This window comes from Dendrobates tinctorius, unplaced genomic scaffold (genome assembly GCF_039654945.1).
Source record: "Dendrobates tinctorius isolate UK_male_01 unplaced genomic scaffold, ASM3965494v1 ptg000035l, whole genome shotgun sequence".
NCBI lineage: Eukaryota > Metazoa > Chordata > Amphibia > Anura > Dendrobatidae > Dendrobates > Dendrobates tinctorius.
In genome coordinates this window covers 11,549,896-11,577,821 of record NW_027361703.1, presented here as the reverse complement: position 1 = coordinate 11,577,821, position 27,926 = coordinate 11,549,896, and the positions used below count along the sequence as shown (strand labels likewise).

At 43.1% G+C, this 27,926-nt stretch overlaps 1 protein-coding gene across 2 annotated transcripts in view; it reads left to right on the top strand.

The window, feature by feature from the left end:
• The first annotated feature begins 201 nt into the window (after positions 1-201).
• Positions 202-27,926, top strand: part of PNPLA8 (patatin like domain 8, phospholipase A2) — a 106,045-nt gene continuing 78,320 nt past the window's right edge. The window contains exons 1-2 of one of the 2 annotated variants that reach the window (XM_073573281.1): positions 202-385; positions 26,139-27,202. In XM_073573281.1, coding sequence (XP_073429382.1) covers positions 26,171-27,202 — 1,032 coding nt within the window. In that variant the 5' untranslated portion in view covers positions 202-385; positions 26,139-26,170. The other variant, XM_073573279.1, reaches the window with a different exon arrangement.

Genomic DNA, 27,926 nt, shown 5'->3' with positions numbered 1-27,926 from the left:
CCGGGGCCCAGACACATTTCTTGCACAGGGGCCCCAAGCTGTCCATGTCTGCCCCTGCAGCAGACCATCATGGGACAGCACAAGCAGCAGACCATCACGTGACAGCACAAGGAGCAGACCATCACGTGACAGCACAAGGAGCAGACCATCATGTGACAGCACAAGCAGCAGACCATCACGTGACAGCACAAGCATCAGACCATCACGTGACAGCACAAGGAGCAGACCATCACGTGACAGCAGTTGCAGGAGCTCATTCTCCTTTCAGCATGTAATAAGTTCATTACTGAACACGTGCTCACTTATCTTATAGGACATGTTGCTACACAGAAAACGAACGCTTCTTGGAGAGGTTTGTCCTCACTGGCTTCCTGTACTTCCTAGAGTAAGTCACGTGATGAGAAAACAAAACAGGCGAGAGTCAGGCCACAGCTGATGTGATCTCACCCACAGCGAGCTCCAGTGACAGCGGCTGCGCTCCTCCCCCTGCTGAGGCTGCCCTATACCGTACCGCACTGCCCGGACACAGCAGTCAGTGGCCGGCCGGGGAGCGCGCGCAGGTAACAGGCGGGTGAGGATGGGGAGGCTGTAGTGCGCACACAGGGACACTGGCCTGTACGGTGTGTCTGTATGGCGTCATTGTGTGTTCACATGGTAGCGTATGATACATGTGTGTTGTGTAGGGCAGGGTTTCCCAACTCCAGTCCTCAAGGCACACCAACAGATCATGTTTTCAGGATTTCCTTAGTATTGCTCAGGTGATAATTGCTTCACCTGTGCAATACAAAGGAAATCCTGAAAACATGATCTGTTGGTGTGCCTTGAGGACTGGAGTTGGGAAACCCTGGTGTAGGGACATGGTACATGGATAGCACATACACACGGGTGTGAGGACGGGATTTGTGTAGGTGCAGTGTATGGACACACAGGAATTGTATGGTATTTACCGTGTATGAGGACATGGTATGGTATATGTGGTTCTGTAGGTACACGTACAGTACATACAGGTGTACGAGGACATGGTATGGTATATGTGGTTCTGTAGGTACACGTACAGTACATACAGGTGGATGAGGACATGGTATGGTATGTGTGGTTCTGTAGGTACACGTACAGTACATACAGGTGGATGAGGACATAGTATGGCATGTGTGGTTCTGTAGGTACACGTACAGTACATACAGGTGGATGAGGACATGGTATGGTATGTGTGGTTCTGTAGGTACACGTACAGTACATACAGGTGTACGAGGACATGGTAAGGTATATGTGGTTCTGTAGGTACATGTACAGTACATACAGGTGGATGAGGACATGGTATGGTATGTGTGGTTCTGTAGGTACACGTACAGTACATACAGGTGGATGAGGACATGGTATGTGTGGTTCTGTAGGTACACGTACAGTACATACAGGTGTACGAGGACATGGTATGTGTGGTTCTGTAGGTACACGTACAGTACATACAGGTGTACGAGGACATGGTATGGTATGTGTGGTTCTGTAGGTACACGTACAGTACATACAGGTGGAGGAGGACATGGTATGTGTGGTTCTGTAGGTACACGTACAGTACATACAGGTGTACGAGGACATGGTAAGGTATATGTGGTTCTGTAGGTACACGTACAGTACATACAGGTGGATGAGGACATGGTATGGTATGTGTGGTTCTGTAGGTACACGTACAGTACATACAGGTGGATGAGGACATGGTATGTGTGGTTCTGTAGGTACACGTACAGTACATACAGGTGTACGAGGACATGGTATGTGTGGTTCTGTAGGTACACGTACAGTACATACAGGTGTACGAGGACATGGTATGGTATGTGTGGTTCTGTAGGTACACGTACAGTACATACAGGTGGAGGAGGACATGGTATGTGTGGTTCTGTAGGTACACGTACAGTACATACAGGTGTACGAGGACATGGTATGTGTGGTTCTGTAGGTACACGTACAGTACATACAGGTGTACGAGGACATGGTATGTGTGGTTCTGTAGGTACACGTACAGTACATACAGGTGTACGAGGACATAGTATGGCATGTGTGGTTCTGTAGGTACACGTACAGTACATACAGGTGGATGAGGACATAGTATGGTATATGGTTCTGTAGGTACACGTACAGTACATACAGGTGTATGAGGACATGGTATGGTATATGTGGTTCTGTAGGTACACGTACAGTACATACAGGTGTATGAGGACATGGTATGGTATATGTGGTTCTGTAAATACACGTACAGTACATACAGGTGTACGAGGACATAGTATGGCATGTGTGGTTCTGTAGGTACACGTACAGTACATACAGGTGTACGAGGACATGGTATGGTATATGTGGTTCTGTAGGTACACGTACAGTACATACAGGTGGATGAGGACATGGTATGGTATGTGTGGTTCTGTAGGTACACGTACAGTACATACAGGTGGATGAGGACATGGTATGTGTGGTTCTGTAGGTACAGGTACAGTACATACAGGTGTACGAGGACATGGCATGTGTGGTTCTGTAGGTACACGTACAGGTGGATGAGGACATGGTATGTGTGGTTCTGTAGGTACACGTACAGTACATACAGGTGGATGAGGACATGGTATGTGTGGTTCTGTGGGTACACATACAGTACATACAGATGTACGAGGACATGGTATGTGTGGTTCTGTAGGTACACGTACAGTACATACAGATGTACGATGACATGGTATGTGTGGTTCTGTAGGTACACGTACAGTACATACAGATGTACGATGACATGGTATGTGTGGTTCTGTAGGTACACGTACAGTACATACAGATGTACGATGACATGGTATGTGTGGTTCTGTAGGTACACGTACAGTACATACAGGTGTACGATGACATGGTATGGTATGTGTGGTTCTGTAGGTACATGTACAGTACATACAGGTGGATGAGGACATGGTATGGTATGTGTGGTTCTGTAGGTACACGTACAGTACATACAGGTGGATGAGGACATGGTATGGTATGTGTGGTTCTGTAGGTACACGTACAGGTCATACAGGTGTATGAGGACATGGCATGTGTGGTTCTGTAGGTACACGTACAGTACATACAGGTGTATGAGGACATGGTATGGTATGTGTGGTTCTGTAGGTACACGTACAGTACATACAGGTGTACGAGGACATGGCATGTGTGGTTCTGTAGGTACACGTAGAGTACATACAAGTGTATGAGGACATGGAATGGTATGTGTGGTTCTGTAGGTACATATACATACAGGTGGATGAGGACATGGTATGTGTGGTTCTGTAGGTACACGTACAGTACATACAGCTGTATGAGGGTATGGTATGTGTGGTTCTGTAGGTACATATGCATACAGGTGGATGAGGACTTGGTGTGTATGGTATATGTGGTTCTATAGGTACATGGACTTACAGGTGTGTGAGGACATAGTATGTGTATGTGGTTCTTGTATAGTACATACAGGTGTACGAGGATATAGTATGTTTATGGTATATGTGGTTCTATATGTACATGTATATCACCACAGGGATTATAAGTACATAGTATCTGTGTGATTCATCTCTGCTCCACATACTCTTCTTCCTGGGGTGGGTAGTGTCTACACTGGTGAATCACCTATGACCGTGTATTGCAGGAGAGTAACGAGCGCTGTTCACTACTGTACTTACTGGGAATGTGAGAGACTCGTGTTTGTCTGCATTATTCTTATCTGGATTATATGGTATTTTGCTATATTTGTAATGTGTAGTGAGAAGGGGTTTCCTTATTTTGTGATTTTTTTTGCCAATGATTCTGTCCTCTGCTCCACAGTGAAGGGTAGCGACTTATTCAAGGAGGGCAGCAGGGGCAACTACTTCAAGATGGGCAGCGACTTATTTAAGGAGGGCAGGGAATAGGTTTTGGTTTTGCACTACGTGTTTATCTTTTTATTGCTCTAGATGCAATCTCTGTGCTGACTCTGACCTTTATTACATGTGTTACAGATCTGTAACAAAAGAATGTGTCTAGATATAATTGTCACTTCCTTATAAAATTTGTAATTCTAGCAGCATATAGGGACACTTAAGCTAGATGATTACTGTAGTTATTTTAAAGGGAACTGATTCATCCAACAAGAACTATGACCAGCATGAACCAGTGACAGGCTCCAATGTTGGATCTATGTTTCAGTCGGAAACGCCATAGTATTCAAAGTGAAACAAACAAGTATGTAATAATGGAGCTGTTCTCTGGATCATGCTTCCTGTAATTCAGACAGCATAAACCAGCTATCAGGTTCCTTTTTCAGTAAAAACAAATTACACTTAAAAATATTATTTAGTGAAGAAGAAAGCTCTGATGTTGAGATTTGAGAGCTAGTCTCAGGGCCCAGTCTTCATTTCTACATTGGTTTTGCCACGAGAACTTAAAAATCACCAAATGGAGGAGGGGGGGTGTAGCATTTTGGACTCATCATATTACGCAGAGGAGACAAGCGTCTCCGCGGCAGAAAGTAACATGCTGCGGCTCGGAAACCCACACCGCAGGTCCATTTATGCAACGTTACAAAGAAGCACAGTGACATAGGATTTCCATAAATGTCGTCCAGTGTGCTTGTAATGTAGAACACCAAGTTTTGGATGCAGGTAAAACACGCTGCGTCCAAAACGTTACTATTCCTGATCGTGGGAATATATCCTTAATATCTAGAAAAGGAAGCTGTCCTATCTGTATATCATCCTTGAAAATGGCTGTGGCGACAAACAAGTGCAATTGGGTTTTATGCAGATGTAAAGCTCTACTGCTATCCTGGTGCGGTTGTGTGAGACACAACATCAGTAGGATTTCACAGTGAGGCTATGTGCCCACGTTGCGTGTTAAAACGCACACTGAAAACCGGACTCCTTCCCTGAAATCGCGCTGTTTTTTTTCTGCGCGATTTCACCACGATTCTGTTCGCGATTTTGCCGCGATTTGAAGCATCGCTTGGAAAGTGATTGACAGGTTGGTCACACTCGTCAAACATAGTGTTTGACAAGTGTGACCAGCTTTTTACAATTGAGGCCGCCTATGCGGCATCAATAGTAAAAGATAAAATGTTAATAATGATAAAAAAAATAAAAAATCGGGGTATATTTACCTTCCGACGTCCCGCGCTGCCATCCCGGGCCTCAGTGTTCCCAGTAATGCCTTGCGAGACCTGTGATAACGTTGTTCCCGCGTTACTATAGCAAGACCACGTCATCCCAGGACCTTGCCGCAAGGCATTACTGGGAGCGCTTAGGCCGGGAATGCAGCGCGGGACGTCGGAAGGTAAATATACCCCGATTTTTTTTTTTTTTTTTTTTTTTTTTATTCTTTTTTTTTTACAGGGGTATGGTACCCAGGGCTTGGAGGACAGTCTTCTCTCCTCCACACCGTGGGTACCAACCGCACATGAGACGCTTAACTTCCCGCGTGGTGGGCAGAGCCACATGCGGGAAGTAAGCGATTCTCATGCATTCCTATGGGTGCGGAATCGCGGCAATTCTTTGCGATTCCGCACAAAAGAATGACCATGCTGCGATTTTTTTTTCCGCGATGCGATTCCGCCGCGGAAAAAAGCGCAGAATTAGCACAGCATGTGCGGAATGCAATAGGAATGCATGGGGGGCGTTCTGTACACGATTTTTAAACGTTTTCGCGCCGAAAATCGTGGCAAAAACGCTTAAAAATCGGTACGTGGGCACACAGCCTGAAGGTTTCCTTCTGCTGCAGCTCCAGGTTGGCATTTCCAACATATTATTTGTGGTTCTCATTAGAGATGAGCGACTTTGCCTTTTTTAGGGTCGAGTCGGGTTTCATGAAACCCGACTTTTTCAAAAGTCGAGTCGAACGAAATCAGCCGACTATAGGGAAAAGTCGTGAAGCACGAAACCCAATGCAAGTCAATGGGGAGAAAAGTCGGCAGTGAGTGGAGGACTGTAAACACACCTGGCATGAATTTTAACCCTAGAGGCGGCAAAATCTCTCTCTCCCTCTCTCTCCAGCTGAAAAAAGTCACGCGCAAGCATTCGGTGAAACCCGACTTTGGCGCTTGGGTCGCCGACCGCATGGCCAACTTCACATTGTGGTTGGGTTTCGTTTCATGAAACCCGACTTTGGCGAAAGTCGGCGGCTTTTGAATCTGACCGACCTGTTTCGCTCAACTCTAGTTCTCGTGATGAAGAAGTCAGAGCACTTCTAAACGCGTTAAGAATAAAACCTCAATGTTACCCTCCATGCCATTTGTTGGAACTTTCTGTGGACACACAACCAGCAGCACAGGTTAACCACATCTTCCATTAATCGTATACATGATCCTTGACCGAGATCTCGTCTGGTTGACTTTTGAAGTGAATCTTCCATTATGTCGCCAACAAAGGGAGGACTTCTGTGTTGAATGCAATTCAGAAATGGAGCTTTCTGAGCCACGGGATCTGCTTTCACATAAAAAAAAAAAAATAATAGTAACTTGCATCTATTTTTGCGGGAAACATTTTAGGCTGTGTACCCATGTAAGCGTTTTTTTTTGCGGTTTTTAAGTGTTTTTCCTGGCAAAAACGCTTCATAAACGCATACAAGAAGCATCCCATTCTTTTTAATGAATTCTGCAATTTTTGTGCACATGATGCGTTTTTTTCCGCGAAAAAAACGCAGCATGTTAATTACTTTTGCGGAAAAATCCGCATTTCGAACTATATTCTATGAGCAGGAGGATGCTCCTGTAAAAAAAAAAAAAAACGCTCAAAAAAAGTATAAAAAAAATGAGCGTTTTTCCTGGGAAGGAGTCAGATTTTTTTTTTTCTGCATATGTGGGTACATAGCCTTAAGGACTGCATTGTGATTTTTGCCACAGCGCAGGTCGTGTGGCCAAAAATTGCCCTATGCTACGCAGTTCAATGCATGTGAATTGCAATTCCTAGGGTACCACAACAAACAATTTGCAAATTATCTACCGTAACTTTTTATAAGTAGCTTGTCGCAGTCATTGTACCTTAGGGGTTGCAGCACGGATCCCACTTGCCTGCATTTTAGGGTGGGTGATATAGCGGCTGTACAGAGTGATCTTTACAACCCGTGGCACAGACAAATTCTCTATGTAACGACAGCTCAAAACTTATTTACAGTATATACCTTTTTAACAATATCTTTATAAAATCTCTAGACATTTCTGCTATTTAAAACATATGATGGAAGAATCTCCTATAGGAGGCATGAGGATTTTTTTGTGCTTAATGGTGTTTTGGGGGATCTAAAGGTAGTAAAATACATACAATAATAACCATTACTCACCTGATAAATCTGCCACCAATTCAATTGTTCCAACAGTGGAATGTAAAAGTTTGGGCACCACTGGTCAAAATTCCTGGTATTGTGAACAGTTAAGCAAGTTGAACATTAAATGAAAGGGCTAAGGTTAAGGATGACACATGTCCTAGCAAAAACATACGGTATATATATTTTCAAGTTTTAAATTTTGAAAAATTACAAAAAAGGAAAATTGGCGAATCCAAAAGTTTGGGCACCCTGCACGGTTCGTACCTAGTAGCACCTCCTTTTGAAAGTATCACAGCTTGTAACCGCTATTAGTAGCCAGCCAAGAGTCTTTCAATTCTTGTTTGAGGGACTTTCATCCATTCTTCTTTGGAAAATTCTTCCAGATCTGTGAGATTCCTGGGTTGTCTTGCATGCACTGCTATGATCAGGGGACTGTTAAGGCCATTGTAAAATCTTAATCTTTTGCCTTTTGTGGTAGTCTATCCTGGATTTTGACATGTGTTTAGGATCATTAATCATTTGTAGAAGCCATCCACTTTTCAACTTCAGCTTTTTACAGATAGTGTTATGTTTACATCAATGAAATTTCAACAAACTCTTGAATCTATTCTTTCCTCTACCCATGAAATGTTCCCTAGGCAATTGGCTGCAACACAACCCCAAAGCATGATTGATTCACCCCATTCTTATTGGTTGGCGAGATGGTCTTTTCCTAAAACTCTGTGGCCCTTTTTCTCCACACATACCTTTTGATCCAGAGTTCTATTTTAACCTCATCGATGCACACGACTTGTTTCCAAAATGCATCTGGTTTGTTTAGATGTTGTTTTACATACTTCTGACTGAATTTTAAGGCAGAGTCAGACGGCCATATTTCTCGTGTGAGTATCGCATCATAAAACTCGTACTTGCTGTCGGCTCTCCTGACCTGAGCTTGACAGCTGCATAGTAATCCATCATGATGTCTTGCTCAGGTCAGGAGAGGTGGCGTGCCAGTCTGTTCAATGCGATGCGATTCTTGCATGAGTTCCACGGCTGTTTGACTCTGCCCTTATAGTGAGCACTCAGGAAAGGTTTTCTTCTGATGACCTATATTTGTGCAGGTGTCTCTGAACAGTAGAACAATGTAGCACAGCTTCAGAGTCAGCTAAATCTTTCTGAAGGTCTTTTGCAGTCAAGCGGGGGCTCTCATTTGCCTCTAGCAAACCTATGAGCAGATCGCACTGAAATTTTGGTTGGTCTTCGAAACCTTATCTTGACCTCTGCTGTTCCTGTGAACTGACATTTCTTAATTGCATATCAAACTGAGGAAATAGAAAAGCATTTTCAAGTTGCCATCTTCTTATAACCTTCTCCTGCTTTGTAGACCTCCACTATTTTCATTTGGAGAGTGCTAGGCAGCGGCCTAGAAGAACCCATGGCTGCTGTGTTTTGGCACAAGGTTAGAGAAGGCTGAGTTTTTGGAAAGCTGGAAAATTTGCATCACATGGCCATTCCTAACAATGATGGTGAACAAGCCATGATTCTAACAGGCTAATTAACCCCTTACAGACACTTACATTACGTGTACGTCATAATTGGGAAGGATTTCCAGACCGATGCAGTATGTGTACGTCATGTCAATCATGCAACCACAGCAACTAATCACTCTGTGGTCGCATTACTGTCCCTGTTGTTTCTCACAGCAGGGAAAATGGCGCTTCATCCCAGGAGTGGCGAGGCATCATTTCTCTGTGTTTCAGACAATCAGGTTGCCTGAAACCAGAGCTGTGGAGTCAGTGTCATAGAAATTGAGGAGTTGGAGTCAGAGGTTTGGCCTACTGACTCTTCAGCCTTGGCCGGGCTGTGGAGTCGGAGCCCATTTTGGTGGAGAAGGAGTCGGTGTCATGGAAATTGATGAGTCGGAGGTTTGGCTTACCAACTTCACAGCCCTGCCTGAAACACTGATATCCAGCCTAGGATCAGTGCTGTTAAAACACCAATCATAGGCTGGCGCCTGGCAACCACAGCATCACCAGGTTCATTGCTCATTGGTGTGATAGATGTCACACCCTAACCCCTAATCAGAGTTCACAGACGTGCTGTGACTGCCTTGTACATCCTCTGTTTAGCTTTGGACTTGTACAGGATGGTCACTCTGTCAGTCTGTGCGCCGTGCTGAGCCTTGTGGTGCAACATAAGCCTGAGCCATCACTGAGATTGCCGCTGCTTGCCTGTGCTCCAGCTGAAGAAGAAAGAAGAGTTCCTGATCCCTCCCTGATCCTTGCCTGATTTTTCCCTGATTTGCCCTAATCTCACTCTCTCCCCTTCCAGTCCCCTCCCCCACCCCCGCCGCCGCCGAGGGTTGATAAGTACTTGATCGCTCGTTTTTTGGTAGTTTTTTTTGTGCGTCGTGCAGCGACCTTGCGCTGATCAGTGACGCAATTCACTGATCGACGTGCGTACTCTCTTTTTTCCAGGTCTTTTTTTTTTTTTGTTCCTATCCACCTTTATTCGTACATCCTGCAGCTGCCGAGCGGTGGACTTTGAAACAAATCACCGATCCGCACTCGTGCTCGCTGTTTTCCACTTTTTTTTGGGTAACTGATACCCTACCCCCTTGCAGCACTCCGTGTGTGCGTCCTATAGTTGCTGAGCCGCTGATTAGATGTACATCTCTGATTAGCACCCGTGCTGATTTTTGGCAAGGACTTTTTTTTTTTTTTTTTTTTTTTTTTTTTCTATCCCTCTTTTGCACCACGTTTTTGTGCGTGTTCTACAACCTTCGAGCGCTGTTTAGTAACGAAGATCACTGGCCCAGCCTCCGGTTGTTGACTTTTTTTGAAAAGTAAAATATCATTTAGGTTAGTTGAAAGGATTAGATTGGTTACGGACAGTAAAAATATACTGTAGTAATCGTCGTCTACTACAGTATTTTTTTTTTTTTTTTTTTTACTGAATTAAGTTAGTGTCAGTAAAGAGAAAAAAAAAATAGATTAGTTGATAGGTTTACCCCGTATATACTCGAGTATAAGCCAAGATTTTCAGCCCATTTTTTTTAGGCTGAAAGTGCCCCTCTCGGCTTATACTCGAGTCATTGTCCCAGGGGGAAGGCGGGGGAGGGGGGAGCGCAGGAGACGGCGGCTGTCAGATCATACTCGCCCCCTCCTGGCGCGGTCTCTGCAGTCCCTGCTTCTCAGATGGTCTCTGGCTCTTCAGCTCTTCCTGTGTTCAACGGTCACATGGTACCACTCATTAAAGTAATGAATATGCACATAGCTATGGCACTGACACGCTTTGATGGCATCCACAAGTAATATTAAAGAAATTTTACCAGTATCGTGAAGCACAATATGTCGCAAAAAACAGTCTCAGAATCACCGGGATCCGTTGAAGCATTCCAGAGTAAGACGTATATAAATAACCATGGTACCCATCTTTCCTGATCCCAATCACCCTGTATCTCTCTATTACTGCTTCTAACACACAATTTGGCCTTATCTGTCCATTTGAATCTATCTCCTTTTGCATTTTCTCTTCTGACTTCTAATTAATCGTCTCCTGTGTCTGTGTCCAGTCTTTCTGCTGCTCCTCCCTTGTGATCACCTATAGGCCATTTCATGTGCTGTTAAGTTGCTATAAATTCAGAGGCACAGGTCTGTCTTGACCTTGGTCTTTCTTTTGCAAGGATGTCTTTTTTAAGGATAACATCAGAAATATGCCAGACATGAGCCAGAAGTGACCAGAATGTACGACAACCCACTGTTTACATGTACTAAATTTCTTTTGCCTTCAAGCTTACTCTCACCATGCTAACATACGCTCTAACAGTTTTGGTTCCATTACTCCTCACTCTCCTTCGCTATCCGCAAACCCCAGCACCCACTAACCAAATAATCTCTCCTTCCCTCTTGCCTCCCCACCTGACCTCCTCTGCTGACCTGCTCCTCGACTTCAGAGCTCACCTAATAAAATACAAAACAAGCCACCCACCCTCCTTCTCCCTCTCTCTGCTTCTCCTCACTGCTGGCGACATATCAGCCAACCCTGGACCCCCACAGCTCATACCTCCCATTATTATCCCCTTCTATTGTTCCCAACCCAATACAAACACCAGAAATCTTTCCCACCTCAAGTCCGTGCCCTTGACAACCTCCACCCTGCTCCCACTCTCTGGATCACTCTGGAATGCCCAGTCCGTCCGCAATAAACTCCATGTTATTCACGACCTCTTTACGTCTCGTAATTTTACCTTCCTTGGCCTCACCAAAACTTGGCTGACACCCTCTGACACCGCCTCCCCTGCTGCGCTATGTTACGGCGGCCTCCACTTCACCCACACTCCTCGCCCTGGCAACAGACATGATGGAGCAGTGCGCCTTCTCCTTTCTTCCAACTGCACCTTCAACCCAATCCCACCTTTTCCCTCCCTAATCCTCCCCTCTTACAGTCCACTCTGTCCGCATCTACTCCCCCTCCAACCTCCAAGTGGTCATCATATACCGACCTCCAGGCCCAGCCACTACCTTTATTGGCCAATTCTCCACCTGGCTCCTTCACTTTCTCTCTGCTGACATTCCCACCATCATCATGGGCGACTTCAACATCCCCTTTGACACCCACCAATCACCAGCCTCCAAACTCCTGTCCCTTACTTCATCTTCCCACCCACACAGACGGACACACATTAGATCTGGTCTTCACCCGTCTCTGCTCCCTATCTAACTTCACAACCTCCCCTCTCCCTCTATCTGACCACCATCTACTCACTTTCTCATCACTGTCCTCTTCACCTGTCGCCCATGTCCAGCAACATGCACACCCCCGCAGAAACCTCGCACATCTAGACACTTGCACACTCTCTGACTCTATTCTACCACTGTCCTCCATAGCTTCACTCCACAACACTGACACTGCCACTAGTTTCTACAATGCCACTCTTGCATCAGCCATCGACTTGGTCGCCCCTGTCATGCATAAGAGTGCGATGAATCAATAGACAACCCTGGTACAATAACAACCAGGGCTGTGGAGTCGGTAAGCCAAACCTGCGACTCCGACTCCTCAATTTCCCTTACACCGACTCCGACTCCACGACTCCGACTCCCACACATATTGCTTATATTTAAGTGAAAAATGTATTGTAGTACAATGTGAACCTCAGACATTTAATCATTTTTATGATCCAATAATCAAGATATTTATATAGAACAGAATATATATTGGTGTACTACCCGGTTTTCATTCTTTTTGGTACAGATACGATATGGATAGACAGATATGGATAAATGGATAGAGCAGATTTCTAATCTGCTTTTGCTATTGAAAACATTATCTATGAGCTCAAAAACCTTTCAGGTGATGCAGTTTTTTTAAAAAGATGATCAGCTTTTGCAGCTGAAAAACGTATCCTCAAAAAACACAGGAAAAACGCTGTGTGTGAATGTAGCCTTAGATCAGGAATATAACAGCCATTTCTAGGACATTTCATAACTTTCCCAAACTCCTATGAAAAAATATTCAGCACATCCTGCATTGAATTACTGTACCCAATTTATTATATATTTTAGGAGTCGGAGTCGGTCCATTTTATACCGACTCCGACTCCACCAAAATGAGCACCGACTCCACGACTCCGACTCCACAGCCCTGATAACAACACTAAAAAGCTTCGTCAAGCATCCAGAATTGTAGAACGGCGCTGGAAGGAAACACATTCGCAAGATGACTTCACTGCGCTCAAACAAGCAATGCTCACATTCAAATCTGCCCTCACCTCTGCTAAACAGGCCTACTTTACATCCCTTGTATCTTCCTTTTCCCACAACCCCAAACAGTTGTCCAATACTTTTAACTACCTCCTCCGTCCACCACTGCCTCTGCCGAGGACTTTTCCACACATTTCAAAAACAAGATAGACCAAACACGACAAGTCTTTATTGTTCAACCACCACAACCCCTTTGCACACCAGACCAATGTCCAAACCCCATAACCTCCCTATCTAACATCACTGAAGGGGAGCTTGCTCATCTCTCCAAATCACACCTCACCACTTGTCCACTTGACCCTATCCCATCCCACTTCCTCCCTAACATCACCACCACTCTTATCCCATCCCTAACCCACCTCTTCAACCTATCACTAACTTCTGGTACCTTACCTTCTGCTTTCAAACATGCCACAGTCTCGCCTATCCTTAAAAAGCCAACCCTTGACCCAACAGCCATGTCCAGCTATCGCCCAATATCGCTGTTCCCATTCGCTTCTAAACTCCTGGAGCAGCACGTCCACACTGAACTTTCCTCCCACCTCTCATCTAACTTGCTCTTTGACAATCTACAATCTGTTTTCTGTCCCCATCATTCCACTGAGACAGCCATGACCAAAATTACCAACAACCTACTTACAGCCAAAGCTATCGGACAATACTCTATACTCCTCCTTCTAGACCTTTCCTCTGCTTTTGACACAGTTGACCACTGTCTCCTACTACAAATCCTCCTCCACTGGCATCAAAGACCTCGCCCTATCCTGGATCACCTCATACCTTTCCAACCGCACATTCAGCGTCTCCCACTCCCACACTACCTCCTCATCCCACTCTCTCTCTGTTGGAGTCCCCCAAGGCTCTGTTCTAGGACCCCTACTCTTCTCAATCTATATACTTGGCCTGGGGCAACTCATAAAGTACCACCTTTATGCCGATGATACTCAGATCTACCTCTCTGGCTCAGCCGTCACCTCTCTGCTGTCCAGAATGCTGGAGCGTATATCAGCCATATCCTCCTTCTCCTCTCGCTTCCTCAAACTCAATGTGGACAAATCTGAACTGATCATCTCCCCCATCTCCCAGATCTTCCTTACCCGACCTATCTATAACAATTGACGACATCACGCTTTCCCCCGTACTGGAGGTCTGCTGCCTCGGAGTAACCCTTGACTCTGCCCTGCCCTTCAAACCGCACATCCAAGCTCTCTCCACCTCCTGTCGCTTCCAGCTCAAAAATATTTCCGGAATCCGTCCCTTCCTCAACCCTCATTCTATTAAAATGCTTATACATGCCCTCAGCATCTCCCACCTTGACTATTGCAACATCCTTTTCTGTGGCCTCCCTGCTAACACCCTCGCACCTCTCCAGTCCATCCTTTATTCTGCCGCCTGACTAATTCATCTCTCTCCTCACTACTCCTCTGCTTCTCCCCTCTGCAAATCTCTTCACTGGCTCCCATTCCCTAAGCGTATCCAATTCAAATTACTAATACTGACCTACAAGGCCATCTATAACCTGTCTCCTATATATATCTCTGAACTAATCTCTTGATATCTTCCCTCACGTAATCTCCGGTCCTCTCAAGACCTCCTTCTCTCCTCCACACTTATTCGCTCCTCACCCAACCGCCTCCAAGACTTCTCCAGAATATCCCCCATCCTCTGGAATTCTTTGCCCCAACACGTCCGACTATCAACCACACTCAGTTCCTTCAGACAGAACCTGAAAACCCATCTCTTCAGGAAAGTACAGCCTGCAATGATCCCCGCTGCCTCCTCGCCACTACTGGAGCTACCGCCTCACCATCACTGGAGCTGCTGCAACCTCCCCAACCTACTTTCTCCTTCCCCACCATCCTGTAGAATGTAAGCCCGAAAGGGCAGGGTCCTCTCTCCCCTATATATCTGTGTGTGATTGTTAGTTTGTTTACTGTAAGTGATATCTGTAATTTGTATGTAACCCCTTCTCATGTACAGCGCCATGGAATCAATGGTGCTATATAAATAAATAAATGCCATTGAAAACGTCATCTTGTCCCGCAAAAAAACGAGCCACCACCCAGCGTAATCAGCAAAAAAATTAAAAAGTTATAGCTCGCAGAATAAAGTGATGCAAAAATAATAATTTTTTATATAAAATTGTTTTTATTGTATAAAAGCGCCAAAACATAAATTATATAAATGAGGTATCGGCTGTAATCGTACTGACCCAAAGAATAAAACCGCTTTATCAATTTTACCACATGCAGAACAGTCTAAACGCCCCCCCCAAAGAAATTCATGAAATGCTGGTTTTTGATCATTCTGTGTCCCAAAAATCGGAATAAAAAGCTCTCAAAAAAATGTCTTGAGCCCGATAATGGTACCAATAAAAACGTCAACTCGTCCCGCAAAAAATAAGACCTCAGATGACTCTGTGGGTCAAAATATGGAAAAATTATAGCTCTCAAAATGTGGTGATGCAAAAACTATTTTTTACTATAAAAAGCGTCTTTTAGCATGCGACAGCTGCCAAAAATAAAAACCGCCATAAATAGTAAATCAAACCCCCCGTTATCACCCCCTTAGTTAGGGAAAAATAATAAAATAAAAAAATATTTATTTCCTGTTAGGGTTAGGGCTAAGGTTAGAGCTAGGGTTAGGGGTGTGTTGGGGTTAGGGTTGGAGTTAGAATTAGGGGGTTTCCACTGTTTGGGCACATCAGGTGCTTTGTGTGTTGGGGTTAGGGTTGGAGTTAGAATTAGGGGGTTTCCACTGTTTGGGCACATCAGGTGCTTTGTGTGTTGGGGTTAGGGTTGGAGTTAGAATTAGGGGGTTTCCACTGTTTGGGCACATCAGGTGCTTTCCAAACGCAACATGGCGTCTGATCTCAATTCCAGCCAATTCTGCGTTGAAAATGTCGAACAGTGCTCCTTCCCTTCCAAGCTCTGCCATGTACCCAAACAGTGGTTTACCCCCCACATATGGGGTATCAGCCTAATCAGGACAAATTGCACTCCAACTTTTGGGGTCCAATTTCTCCTGTTACCCTTGGGAAAATAAAAAAAATTGGTGGCAAAAATATCTTTTGTGGAAAAAAATGTTGTTTTTTTTTATGGCTCTACGTTATAAACTTCTGTGAAGCACTTGGGAGTTCAAAGTGCTCACACACATCTAGATAAGTTCATTGGGGGGGGTCTAGTTTCCAAAATGGGGTCACTTGTGGGGGGTTTCCACAGTTTAGGAACATCAAAGGCTCTCCAAATGTGACATGGCATCCGATCTTAATTCTAGCCAATTTTGCGTTGAAAAAGTCAAATGGCGCTCCTTCCCTTTCGAGCTCTGCCATGCGCAGAAACAGTGGTTACCCCCCCACATATCAGGTATCGGCGTACTCAGGACAAATTGCACAATAACTTTTGCAGTCCAATTTCTCCTGTTACCCTTGGTAAAATAAAAAATATTGCACCTGAAATATTTTTTTGTGAAAAAAAAATTTAAATGTTAATTTTTTTTTCTTTTTAAACATTCCAAAAATTCCTGTGAAGCACCTGAAGGGTTAATTAACTTTTTGAATGTGGTTTTGAGTACCGTCAGGGGTGCAGTTTCTAGAATGGTATTGCTTTGGGGTATTTTCTATCATATAGACCCCTCAAAGTGACTTCAAATGTGATGTGGTCCCTAAAAAAAAAAAAAAAAAAAATGGTGGTGTAAAAATGAGAAATCGCCAGTCAATTTTTAACCCTTATAACTTCCTAACAAAAAAAAAAATTTTGGTTCCAAAATTGTGCTGATGTAAAGTAAACGTGTGGGAAATGTTACTTATTAAGTTATTTGTGTGCCATAGCTCTGTGATTTATGGGCATATAAATTCAAAGTTGGGAAATTGCGAAATGTTAAAAATTTTCGACAAATTTCCATTTTTTTCACAGATAAACGCAAGTTATATGAACAGTATTTACCACTAACATGAAGTACAATATGTCACGAGAAAACACTGTCAGAATCACCGGGATTCATGGAAATGTTCCAGAGTTATTACTTTATAAAGAGACAGTGGTCAGAATTGTAAAAATTGGCCCGGTCATTAACGTGTAAACCACCCTTGGGGGTAAAGGGGTTAAAAACAACAGTATCACTGTGCTTGATTGGACAGCAAACTCGCCTGACCTTAACCCCAAGAGGAAGATGAGAGACACCAGACCCAATAATGCAGACGAGCTGAAGGCTGCTATCAAAGCAACCTGGGCTTCCATAACACCTCAGCAGTGCCACAGGATGATCGCCTCCGTGCCACACTGCATTGATGCAGTAATTGATGCAAAAGGAACCCCAACCAAGTACTGAGTGCATTTACTGAATATACATTTCAGTAGGCCAACATCTCGGGTTTTAAAATCATTTTTCAAGCTGCTGTTATAAAGCATTCTACCGTAATTTACTGAGATAATGACTTTTGTGTTTTCATTGGCTGTAAGCCATAATCATCAACATTAACACAAGTAAACACTTGAAATAGATCCCTCTGTTTGTAATGACTCTGTATGAGTTTCACTTTTTGTATGAATTAACTGAAATTAATTACCTTTTGGATGATATTCTAACTTTGTGAGAAGCTCCTGTAACTCGCCTTACAATTTACCATTGTAAAATGCACTTTGAATGAGGCACATGCCATCCTGAGCACAGTGACAGGTTCAGAGCACATGTGCCGCTGACCTCATCAGGCTTTCTGAAAGATCATAGAGGCGTGCCCCTCATACTGAGCCCTGATTGGTGGACACACCATAGGAATGTCTCTTCCTAGATCTGTAACATGACCGCACATAAATACGACTGTCTAAGTGACTACTATCTTGAGCCTTCCCATATCTGCAGCATACTTCTAGGAAAGTGGACAGGGCACAAGTGTTCCTTTCACTGCTTGTCCACAACCTTTGTAATATGGTGTCAGGACGATCAATTCATTGGCATCTACAATCATTTTATATTGTTTTAGTTGTCACATCTATAGTCATCATAGAAATTTCATGTACAAATAAAAGGATCTAAAATGGATTAACAATCATATTATTAGTCAGTGTTTCTCCGCTTTCCTAGACCCCTAAATGACTACAGAAGTGTTAGGGTAATACAGTTAAATTGTGCTTCTGGGGTCTGGGAGTAATAGCCTTGTGGAAGCGATGAATTCCGACCATGCTGGTTGTCGCCCAGTTTTCCTATAAAGACACATAACATAAGGAGCATTTGCGTTGCAGGATTATCATGAACAGTTCCGAAGAACACTCATTTCCTGATAATTTGTCAGTGTAACCAGGCTGCTGATCACCCGACGAATGTGCAGAATGCTCGTTTACTGGGTGAAAGCATCTTCTGTGCGGCACAAAAGATAATGGTTCTCGGCAGCACATTGACCTGTGTAAACAATGGCAGACTATGCTCACTGAATCCCTCAGGGCCATTTACGGCCCTCGATGACCTTTTATCCGGCCCCCGGGCAGATTCTCAGGGACTGCAGTGCTTTGGCAGGGAGTTGTATTTTGATTGCCACCAGCTCATTAATTTCTTCTTGCTCTGTGAGCACACTCATGCAGTGGTCACTACTGAACACTGAAGGACATGCAATGAAAGATTACGTCCTGACACCAGAGCCAGGATGTACTTTGTGGGCGGAGTTTGTACGGCCCCCGAAGGATGGTATAAATATCCAAATGGCCCTTGGCAGAAAAAAGATTCCCCACCCTTGATCTGTGACATCATTTATTGTGTATTGTTAAGTGCGGGCTGCATGTATTTCTCAGGCTACTAATGACGGCAAATTGGTAAATATTCCTCATTCGACAGTCATTTAATGCTGCAAGTTGACTGATGTAAACCAAAGAAACAAATTATAAACTGACTTAACAGGACAAATAAGGAAGGGGCTTTTACATTTTGTTTAATTTTATTGCCTGATGTGTTATACCCTGGGTTTAGTATAATTAATGCCGCCAGATGATAATCCTTTTGCTATAAAGACGTATCACATGACCAGGCTCTATATAACTGCCCATGAACACGCAGCTGTTTCTTCACCCTGGAGTAAACCTGTGTGTATACAGGTGAACACAGGTATTTGCGGTTTTACATGTAAGTGTATTACCAGTGCCAGAACTCGTAAAGCTTTGGTGTGTGATACTTTTTTATGTAGCTAGTATTTTACCCATGGAAATCGGAGGTTTTTTCTATACAGTAAGGCTGGTTTCACATTAGTGTTTTTTAAGCGCTGCGCTTCGTGCGCAATAGAAACGCATGCAAAAAACGCATCATGTGTTTTGCATGTGTTTTTTTTTTGCATGCGTTTTAGCCAGTTTCTAGCCATGTTAACTCTTAAAACGCATGCGATTTTAACCCCTTAAGCCCCATGACAGTTCATGACCGGGCCAATTTTTACAATTCTGACCACTGTCCCTTTATGAGGTAACTCTGGAACGCTTCCATGGATCCCGGTGATTCTGACATTGTTTTCTCGTGACATATTGTACTTCATGTTAGTGGTAAAATTTCATTCAAATAACTTGCGTTTATTTGTGAAAAAAACGGAAATTTGGCAAAAATTTTGAAAATTTCGCAATTTTCCAACTTTGAATTTTTATGCCCTTAAAGAACAGAGATGCAGCACACAAAAAAACTTAATAAATAACATTTCCCACATGTTTACTTTACATCAGCACAATTTTGGAACCAAAATTTTTTTTCTTCGGAAGTTATAAGGGTTAAAAATTGTCCAGCGAGTTCTCATTTTTTCAACACCATTTTATTTTTACGGACCACATCACATTTGAAGCCACTTTGCGAGGTCTATATGATAGAAAATACCCAAAAGTGACACCATTCTAAAAACTGCACCCCTTAAGGTGTTCAAAACCACATTCAAGAAGTTTATTAACCCTTTAGGTGCGTCACAGGAATTATTTGAATATTTAAAAAAAACGAACATTTTAACTTTTTTTCACAAAAAAAATATTTCAGGTTCAATTTTTTTTATTTTACCAAGGGTAACAGGAGAAATTGGACTGCAAAAGTTATTGTGCAATTTGTCCTGAGTATGGTGATACCTGATATATGGGGGGGAACCACTGTTTCGGCGCATGGCAGAGCTTAGAAGGGAAGGAGCGCCGTTTGACTTTTTCAATGCAAAATTGGCTGGAATTCAGATCGGACGCCATGTTGCGTTTGGAGAGCCCCTGATGTACCTAAACAGTGGAAACCCCCCACAAGTGACCCTATTTTGGAAACTAGACCCCCCAAGGAACTTATCTAGATATGTGGTGAGAACTTTGAACCCACAAGGGCTTCACAGAAGTTTATAACGTACAGCGGTACAATTAAAAAATCATATTTTTTCCACAAAAATGATCTTTTCACCCCCAATTTTTATTTCCCCAATCGTAACAGGACCCTAAAAGTTATTGTGCAATTTGTCCTGAGTACGCTGATACCCCACATGTGGGGGTAAACCACTATTTGGGCGCATGGCAGAGCTCGGAAGGGAAGCAGCTCCATTTGACGTTTTTGGCTGGAATTGAGATCGGACACCATGTCGCGATTGGAAAACCCCTGATGTACCTAAACAGTGGAAACCCCCCACAAATGACACCATTTTGGAAACTAGACCCCCCCAAGGAACTTATCTAGATGTGTGGTGATAACTTTGAACCCCCCCCCCAGTGCTTCACAGAAGTTTATAATGCCTGGGCGTGAAAATAAAAAAATCGTATTTTTTCCACAAACATGATCTTTTAGTCACCAATTTTTTTATTTTCCCAAGGGTACCAGGAGAAATTGGACCCCAAAAGTTGTTGTCCAATTTGTCCTGAGTACGCTGATACCTCATATGTGGGAGAAAACTACTGTATGGGCACACGTCGGGGCTCGGAAGGGAAGTAGTGACGTTTTGGAATGCAGACTTTGATGGATTGGTCTGCGGGTGTCATGTGCGTTTGGAGAGCCCCTGATGTACCTAAACTATTCAAACTCCCCACAAATGACACCATTTTGTAAACTAGACCCCCCACGGAACTTATCTAGATGTGTGATGAGCACCTTGAACCCCCAAGTGTTTCACAGAAGTTTATAACGCCCGGGCGTGAAAATAAAAAATATCATTTTTTTCCACAAAAATGATATTTTTGCCCCCAATTTTTTATTTTCCTAAGAGTAACAGGAGAAATTGGACCCCAAAAGTTGTTTTGCAATTTGTCCTCAGTAGGCTGATACCCAATATGTGGGGGTAAAACACTGTTTGGGCGCATGGCAGAGCTTGGGAGGGAAGGAGCACCATTTGACTTTTTCAACACATAATTGGCTGGAATTGAGATCCGACGCCATGTTGCATTTGGAGAGCACCTGATGTGCCCAAATAGTGGAAACCCCCAATTCTAACTCCAACCCTAACCCCAACACACCCCTAACCCCTAATCTCAGCCCTAACCCTAGCCCTAATTCAAACCCTTATGGGAAAATGGAAATACGTTTTCTTTTAATTTTATTATTTTTCCCTAACTAAGAGGGTGATAACGGGGGGTTTGATTTACTATTTATGGCGGGTTTTTATGTTTGGCAGCTGTCATACGCTAAAAGACGCTTTTTATTGTAAAAATAGTTTTTGCATCACCACATATTGAGAGCTATAATTTTTCCATATTTTAACCCACCGAGTCATGTGAGGTCTTATTTTTTGCGGGATGAGTTGACTTTTTTATTGGTACCATTTTCGGGCACGTGACATTTTTTGATCGCTTTTTATTCCGATTTTTGGGACGCAGAATGGACAAAAACCAGCGTTTCATGAATTTCTTTTGGGAGGTGCGTTTACATCATTCCGCGTGCGGTAAAATTGATAAGGCGGTTTTATTCTCTGGGTCAGTACGGTTGCAACGATACCTCATTTATGTCTTTTTTTATGTTTTGGCGGTTTTATGCAATGAAAACTATTTTTTATATAAAAAATAATTATTTTTGCATCGCTTTATTCTGCGAGCTATAACTTTTTTATTTTTTCGCTGATGATACTGTATGGCGGCTCATTTTTTGCGGGACAATATGACGTTTTCAGCGGTACCATGGATATTTATATGCGTTTTTTTGATCGCGTGTTATTGCACTTTTTGTTCGGCAGTATGATAATAAATCATTATTTTTTGCTTTGTTTTTTATTTTTATTTTTTAAGGGGTTCGCTAAAGGGGTTAACTAATGGGACAGTTTTATAGGGCAGGTCATTACGAACGTGGCGATACTAAATATGTGTACTTCTATTGTTTTTTTTTTTTTTTTTTTCTTTTTTCATTTCCAAAAAATGAATTTATTGGGGATTATTTTCTTTTTTTTCTAATTTATTTAGCGATTTTTTTTTTTTTTTTTTTTTTTTTTTAAACTTTATTAGGTTGTCCCAGGGGGGGACATCACTGTCCTGTGAAAGATCGCTGATCTGTCACATCACAGATCACTGTGACAGATCAGCAATCTGTCACAGGCATAGACGCAGACTTCCTCATGCTTTGCAGGCACTGAGGAAGCCAGCTCCCTACAGGCTCCCGAAGGTCCCCGTCGCCAACTTGCATCCGGGGACCTGTAGGGAAAGAGACCCCCGCAGCAGCACTGCACATTGCGCTGTGGTGGGGAGCTCAGGGAAGCACGGAGGGAGCCCCCTCCCTGCTGATGCTTCCCTTTAACCCCTGGTACACCGCAATCGTGTTTGATCAGTGTGAAATGTGTACGTGACCGCCCCTAACACATTGTGCCGGGTGTCAGCTATGATAATTAGCTGACACCCGGCCGCGATCACCACGTGGGCGCCGCTGATCGCTGTGACGTACTATCCCGTCCCTGGGAATTAAGTCCCAGGGCACATGGACGGGATAGTACGTCACATGGGATTAAGGGGTTAAACGCAGGCGTGACTGTATTCTCATAGACTGTAATGTGATTTTTTTTTTTTTTGGCGCATTCCGTGCACAAGCGTTTTTTTGACACAAATTAGACGGACCAAAAATGCAACAGGTTGCGTTCGGCGTGCCTAGGCGCACACTTCAAAAAACGCAAGCGCACGAAAACGCGTACGTGCGCGTGCAAACTCTAGACCATGCACCCCCATGTTAAGCATAGGGGCTCATGGCGCATGCGCATGGACTCGCATAATGCGCTGCGCTAAAAAACGCTAATGTGAAACCAGCCTTAGCTAGCCAGACATACAACTGTCGTTCACCCTCCGACCGCTATCTCTCCCAACTTTCTCCATACTCTAGAGGGCTCCTCCAACCAAAAATGTTTTGTTTTTTTTTTTGTTTTTTTTTTGGGACAGCTTTGATAGGATAGTTCTGTATGCACAACAGGCATGGTGAAAGTGTTAAGACATCATTTATAAAATGCTAGTGTGGACATAGCCAAACACTCATTATGACACAGACTTGCCCAGTGGACTTATGACTGCATTATTTAGGGTGACAGACCTTTCAGTTTGTTGTGGAACTGCATGTTGGCAGAGTTTTGGCTGCTTTATGTGGGCATAGTTCCAAAATCATTGTTTAGGGGTATGTGCACAACTTTGTGTAATTTGTGGGTCTAAATGAACTGTTTACACCTTGGTACACAATATAGCGTAAAAGGCTTGTCCTAAGAAGAACACCCATCACCTATTGACCGGATAGGTGAGAAGTGTGTGATCAGTGAGGGTCTGACCACCTGGGGACTGGTCACAAAAACGAGGATCATGGGTGTCCTGTTCATATTGAGCAGCTGTAGCAAATGCGTCTGCCATTCCATTAATTTCTACCGGGCTGATGGAGATAAACAAAGACCAGGCGTTGGCTATTTCTGTCAGTCTCATAGAGTTTGAAGAATGGCAGTGCATACACTTAACCACTACTCCATTCAAAAAGGGGACTTGTGGTTTTCAGCAGTCGGACTCGCCGATCGGACACTTATTACCTAGCCTGTGGATAGGTACCATTCTGTTGTTAACACCTTTAATGAATCTAGATATGACCCCCTTGGTTAGGTTTAGGTTTTTATATGTAATTCAGTGTTCTAGTTAGAGATACAACAGCTATTATAGGTGATGTGCAGATAGCTGTTTTTTTTTAATAGAGAAAAATGCATGTAATGCACACAACCTACTGAAATTTTATAAAGGTGTTAGATTATGTATATGCTAAAAGTTATTAACAAAGGGTGCAACCCTGCTTATAAGTAGGACTTTAAGGAAACCTCTTGGCGGATTTCTACATATGGAAGTCGTGGTGTGGCTGTATAGGTGCCTATTAACCAATAAAACGTTCATTCTGGAGGTCCGATGTGCCTGTCATGAGAAAACTAATATTGAAGCCATATGCAAATCAGGATTGACATACACTTAGGGGCGTGTATTAGGACTGTTGATGCGCGTTGACACGCCCCAGGGCACTTCCTGCCTGATTTGCAAATAACATCTACACTAGATTTTTCATGCTTGACGCATTGGTTTTCTACAAAAAAAGGTATAATTTTTATTAGGTAACAATAACCTACACAGCCAGGCCACTAGTTAGTTACATGTGTAGAATTTTGTTGAGTCCCTTTTAATTTATAGAATACACAATTTGAAGTTATTATATATCCCATGGATAAGGAATAACTTATTGATTGTTATGGGTCTGTCTGACTGCTGGGACCCCCACCAATTCTGAAAATGTGGCTCTAAAGAGCTGCCGAATGAATTGAATGGAAATCAAGCATAAACCGCTCTGCTCCATTTAATCTTTATTAGACTGCCAGAGATAGTAGTCTACAGCGCTCGAAGAATGAATTGAGTGGAAAAGAGCATCGTCAGCGTCCATTCCGTTGGGGGTCCAAGCAGTCAGACCCCATCAAATCTGCGTACAAACCATGTGAAGAATTTATCCAGGGTCATAGGTAATTATTACAGAGTGCATAATTAGGTATTCTGACCTGAACATTACTTTTACCAATATATATGTTAAAAAGGAAGTTTTTCAGGCACCAAACTACCCCGCGCTTATCCATATCCTATGCCTTCATAATTAAATTCAAAGAATACTTCGGCACACCAGTGTCGATGCAACACAATTTATTAGTAGACCCAAAAAGTAAAATTGCAGCATAGGCCAAAACGTTGGTCAATCTTTGTCTTTCTCAAGGTTTATTTGTACAAAGAGGTAGAAGAAAATCAAAGTAGAAAAATCATGAGACAAGTATAGACATAATATATTGGGTCATACAGCTGAAACCTTTAATTATCCATAATAAATATGGTCAAATATCAAAACATGTCAACGAGGCACTTAGAAGTACTGTGAGTATCAGAATAGACCTCAAGAGGACTGTGTCAATATAGGTGAAAATGAAAAAGGATCAAGCGTGATCAGGCACGACATGGCACATAGGTCCCAGATTATAAGGAAAAGAAAAAGTTCCCATGTCACAGGAAGTTCCCTAAAGGTAAAAAAAGGAAAGGAAACCGAAATATTAAAATACATATAAAAGACCTTTTTTTAACACGAAATGAAGTGTGGGGAAGAAAAAATATGTACGGAAACGATGAGATCCAGGTGGTATGCTGTAGGCAAAGTTCAGACAGGGAGAGCACAGAGATGGATCCCCTACTATCTGTTATGAAGCGGGAGTTGAAGATTATCTGTTACTTCGGAGCAGCTGACTTGCACCCTTTTCTCTCATCTCCATGTTTAAACACTTAAGTATTGACAAGTTACCAGTGGCGCTCTGCTTAGATCCAGAAAGTCAATGTGAAGCAACGAAAAGAAAAGCAGCATGGGACGATGGCCGTTTCACGTCTACGTGACACTTCAACGGGTACATACTGTGGACCCATAGAAGCGTTGTGGGAATGCGAATGGCCGTCGTCCTCTTGCTTTTTCTCCCACACATACCCCCTGTGCACCGCAACAATGTTCCATCTTATGGATTAAAGAACTTTTAAGAAAAAGAATTTGCCACTTTTCTCTTTGTTGCTTCACATTGAATTACTTCTACCAATACAGAACCGCTGTACGTTTTATTCAGTTACACAGAATGTAGTCTTGTGACATTGACCTTTGTTTTCACCACTTTTTTTCATTTTTCAGATGGCATATGAGCAATTGTAGCAATACAAGTAATGCCCGTGCTGTTGCTGCTGGATACGTGTCTGTATTTATTGGTCTCAAGGAGGAGGATCTGGAGCAGACCTGATTTAAACTTTGTGTGCTCCTACTGCAGGCACTTTACCAATTACTCAAACATCCACTGTAGTAACTTTTTCTCAAAGTTTCAACAACACAAACGTCCATACAGGAGAGCTGGAGAAAGAGACTTTCTTCACACCAAGTTCCAAAGTAATTCTTACTCAATAAGCTCAAAAGTCAGTACTACTACTTCAAAGGGAATTACTATCGCAAAGGCGTCTATGTCACGGATTAAGAATACTTTGGATTCTGTCACTAAAGTTGTCTCAAGCACACATGGCGACTTACTTTCACGTATTGTCCGCCCAAAGCCAAATTCTGCCAATCTTGGGAAAGAAGAAACTATCCAAATAAGGGAGGCGAGTGCAAGCCAGTCCGACTCTGATAAAGGAGAAGTCCTGCACTCTGACCGGGACCATCCGACTCAGTCCAAGAAATCAAATAGTACAACCGAATCTACCTCGCCAGTTGCCCAAGCCAGTTCTCCCAAGCCAGTAGATACTTTACAAGAAGACACTGAGCATAGAAACGGGGTGTTCCATGCCAGTTATATTACCACTAACTTTGGGGAGACCTATAACTTCTTGTCTCATCATATAAACTCCTACTTTGCAAACGAAACAAACATGGAGAAAAATAACATTCCCCAGATTGATAAAGGCCGCACTATTGATATAAGCCGTGACAAGGAAAAAGACTCTGCCCTCGAAACTGAAGACGGCTCAAGTTCTGCAAAGAAAAGTATTTCAAATTTCCTAACAAATCAGTCCAGTAACGTCCATGCTTTTGTAGGTAATTATCTTGGTGGTCTTGTGCCTAAGTTCAAGCCTGAAATGAAGCCTGCCTTAGCGGAAAAGGCCAAAGAACTAGAAAGTGGTGAAGCCACAAATAAGACGGAGCAAGAAATAAGTAAAGATAAAGCTGTGGATGAAAAAGCCAAGCGATTGTCTCTTCAGAGGGAAAAGGTAGGTCAGAGTGGCTGTCTCCAAAACTTCCATAGATATGAAGAGGAGGAAAAAAAATGGCACCGCTCGCTGTTTCTGGTTCAGAATATAACCAGCATTTTTACAGCTTTCTTCTTGCACTGTAAGCGATTGCCTTATCAAGTCAAGCAGTAGTTTGTATTCAGGTAGCATCTATCAAATTTCTTGTATTTCATATGCCAGTGTGTATAGTGAAGACCAAATATACTTCTGATTCCTATTCATACAGCTTTTATTTGCCTGCATAATCTTTTGGAGATGCCTTGATGTCGACTTTTTGATGTTACAGTGTCTGATTTTCTGGCATAGTAAGGTGGCTAGTAATGAGGTGGCAGGCATTTCCGTTATATAAAGCTAATGTGAATTTAGAGGAGATTGTACGTCCGTCATGGTGCCCGTGGTTCATTTAGGGAATTGATTATTTGGCTAGAAGACTGCAGAGCAATATGTTTTCCTATGAAAGTGAGTGTGGTTTAACCACTAGGGTCTAGATCCATACCACAAGCCTGTCAAAAAGAGAATATATATCTGCCATGCAGGACTGAAAAATCGATCAGCAGTAACTGGATTCCAGAAATACAGAGAGATGCACATACAGCAAGTGTAGCTTTGTGTACAGATAGCGGGCCATAATCAAAGGGAGTGTTTATAGGGGTTTTCTCAGCTCAATATAAATTTTCGCTGAATTATGTCTGTGTGCAACATG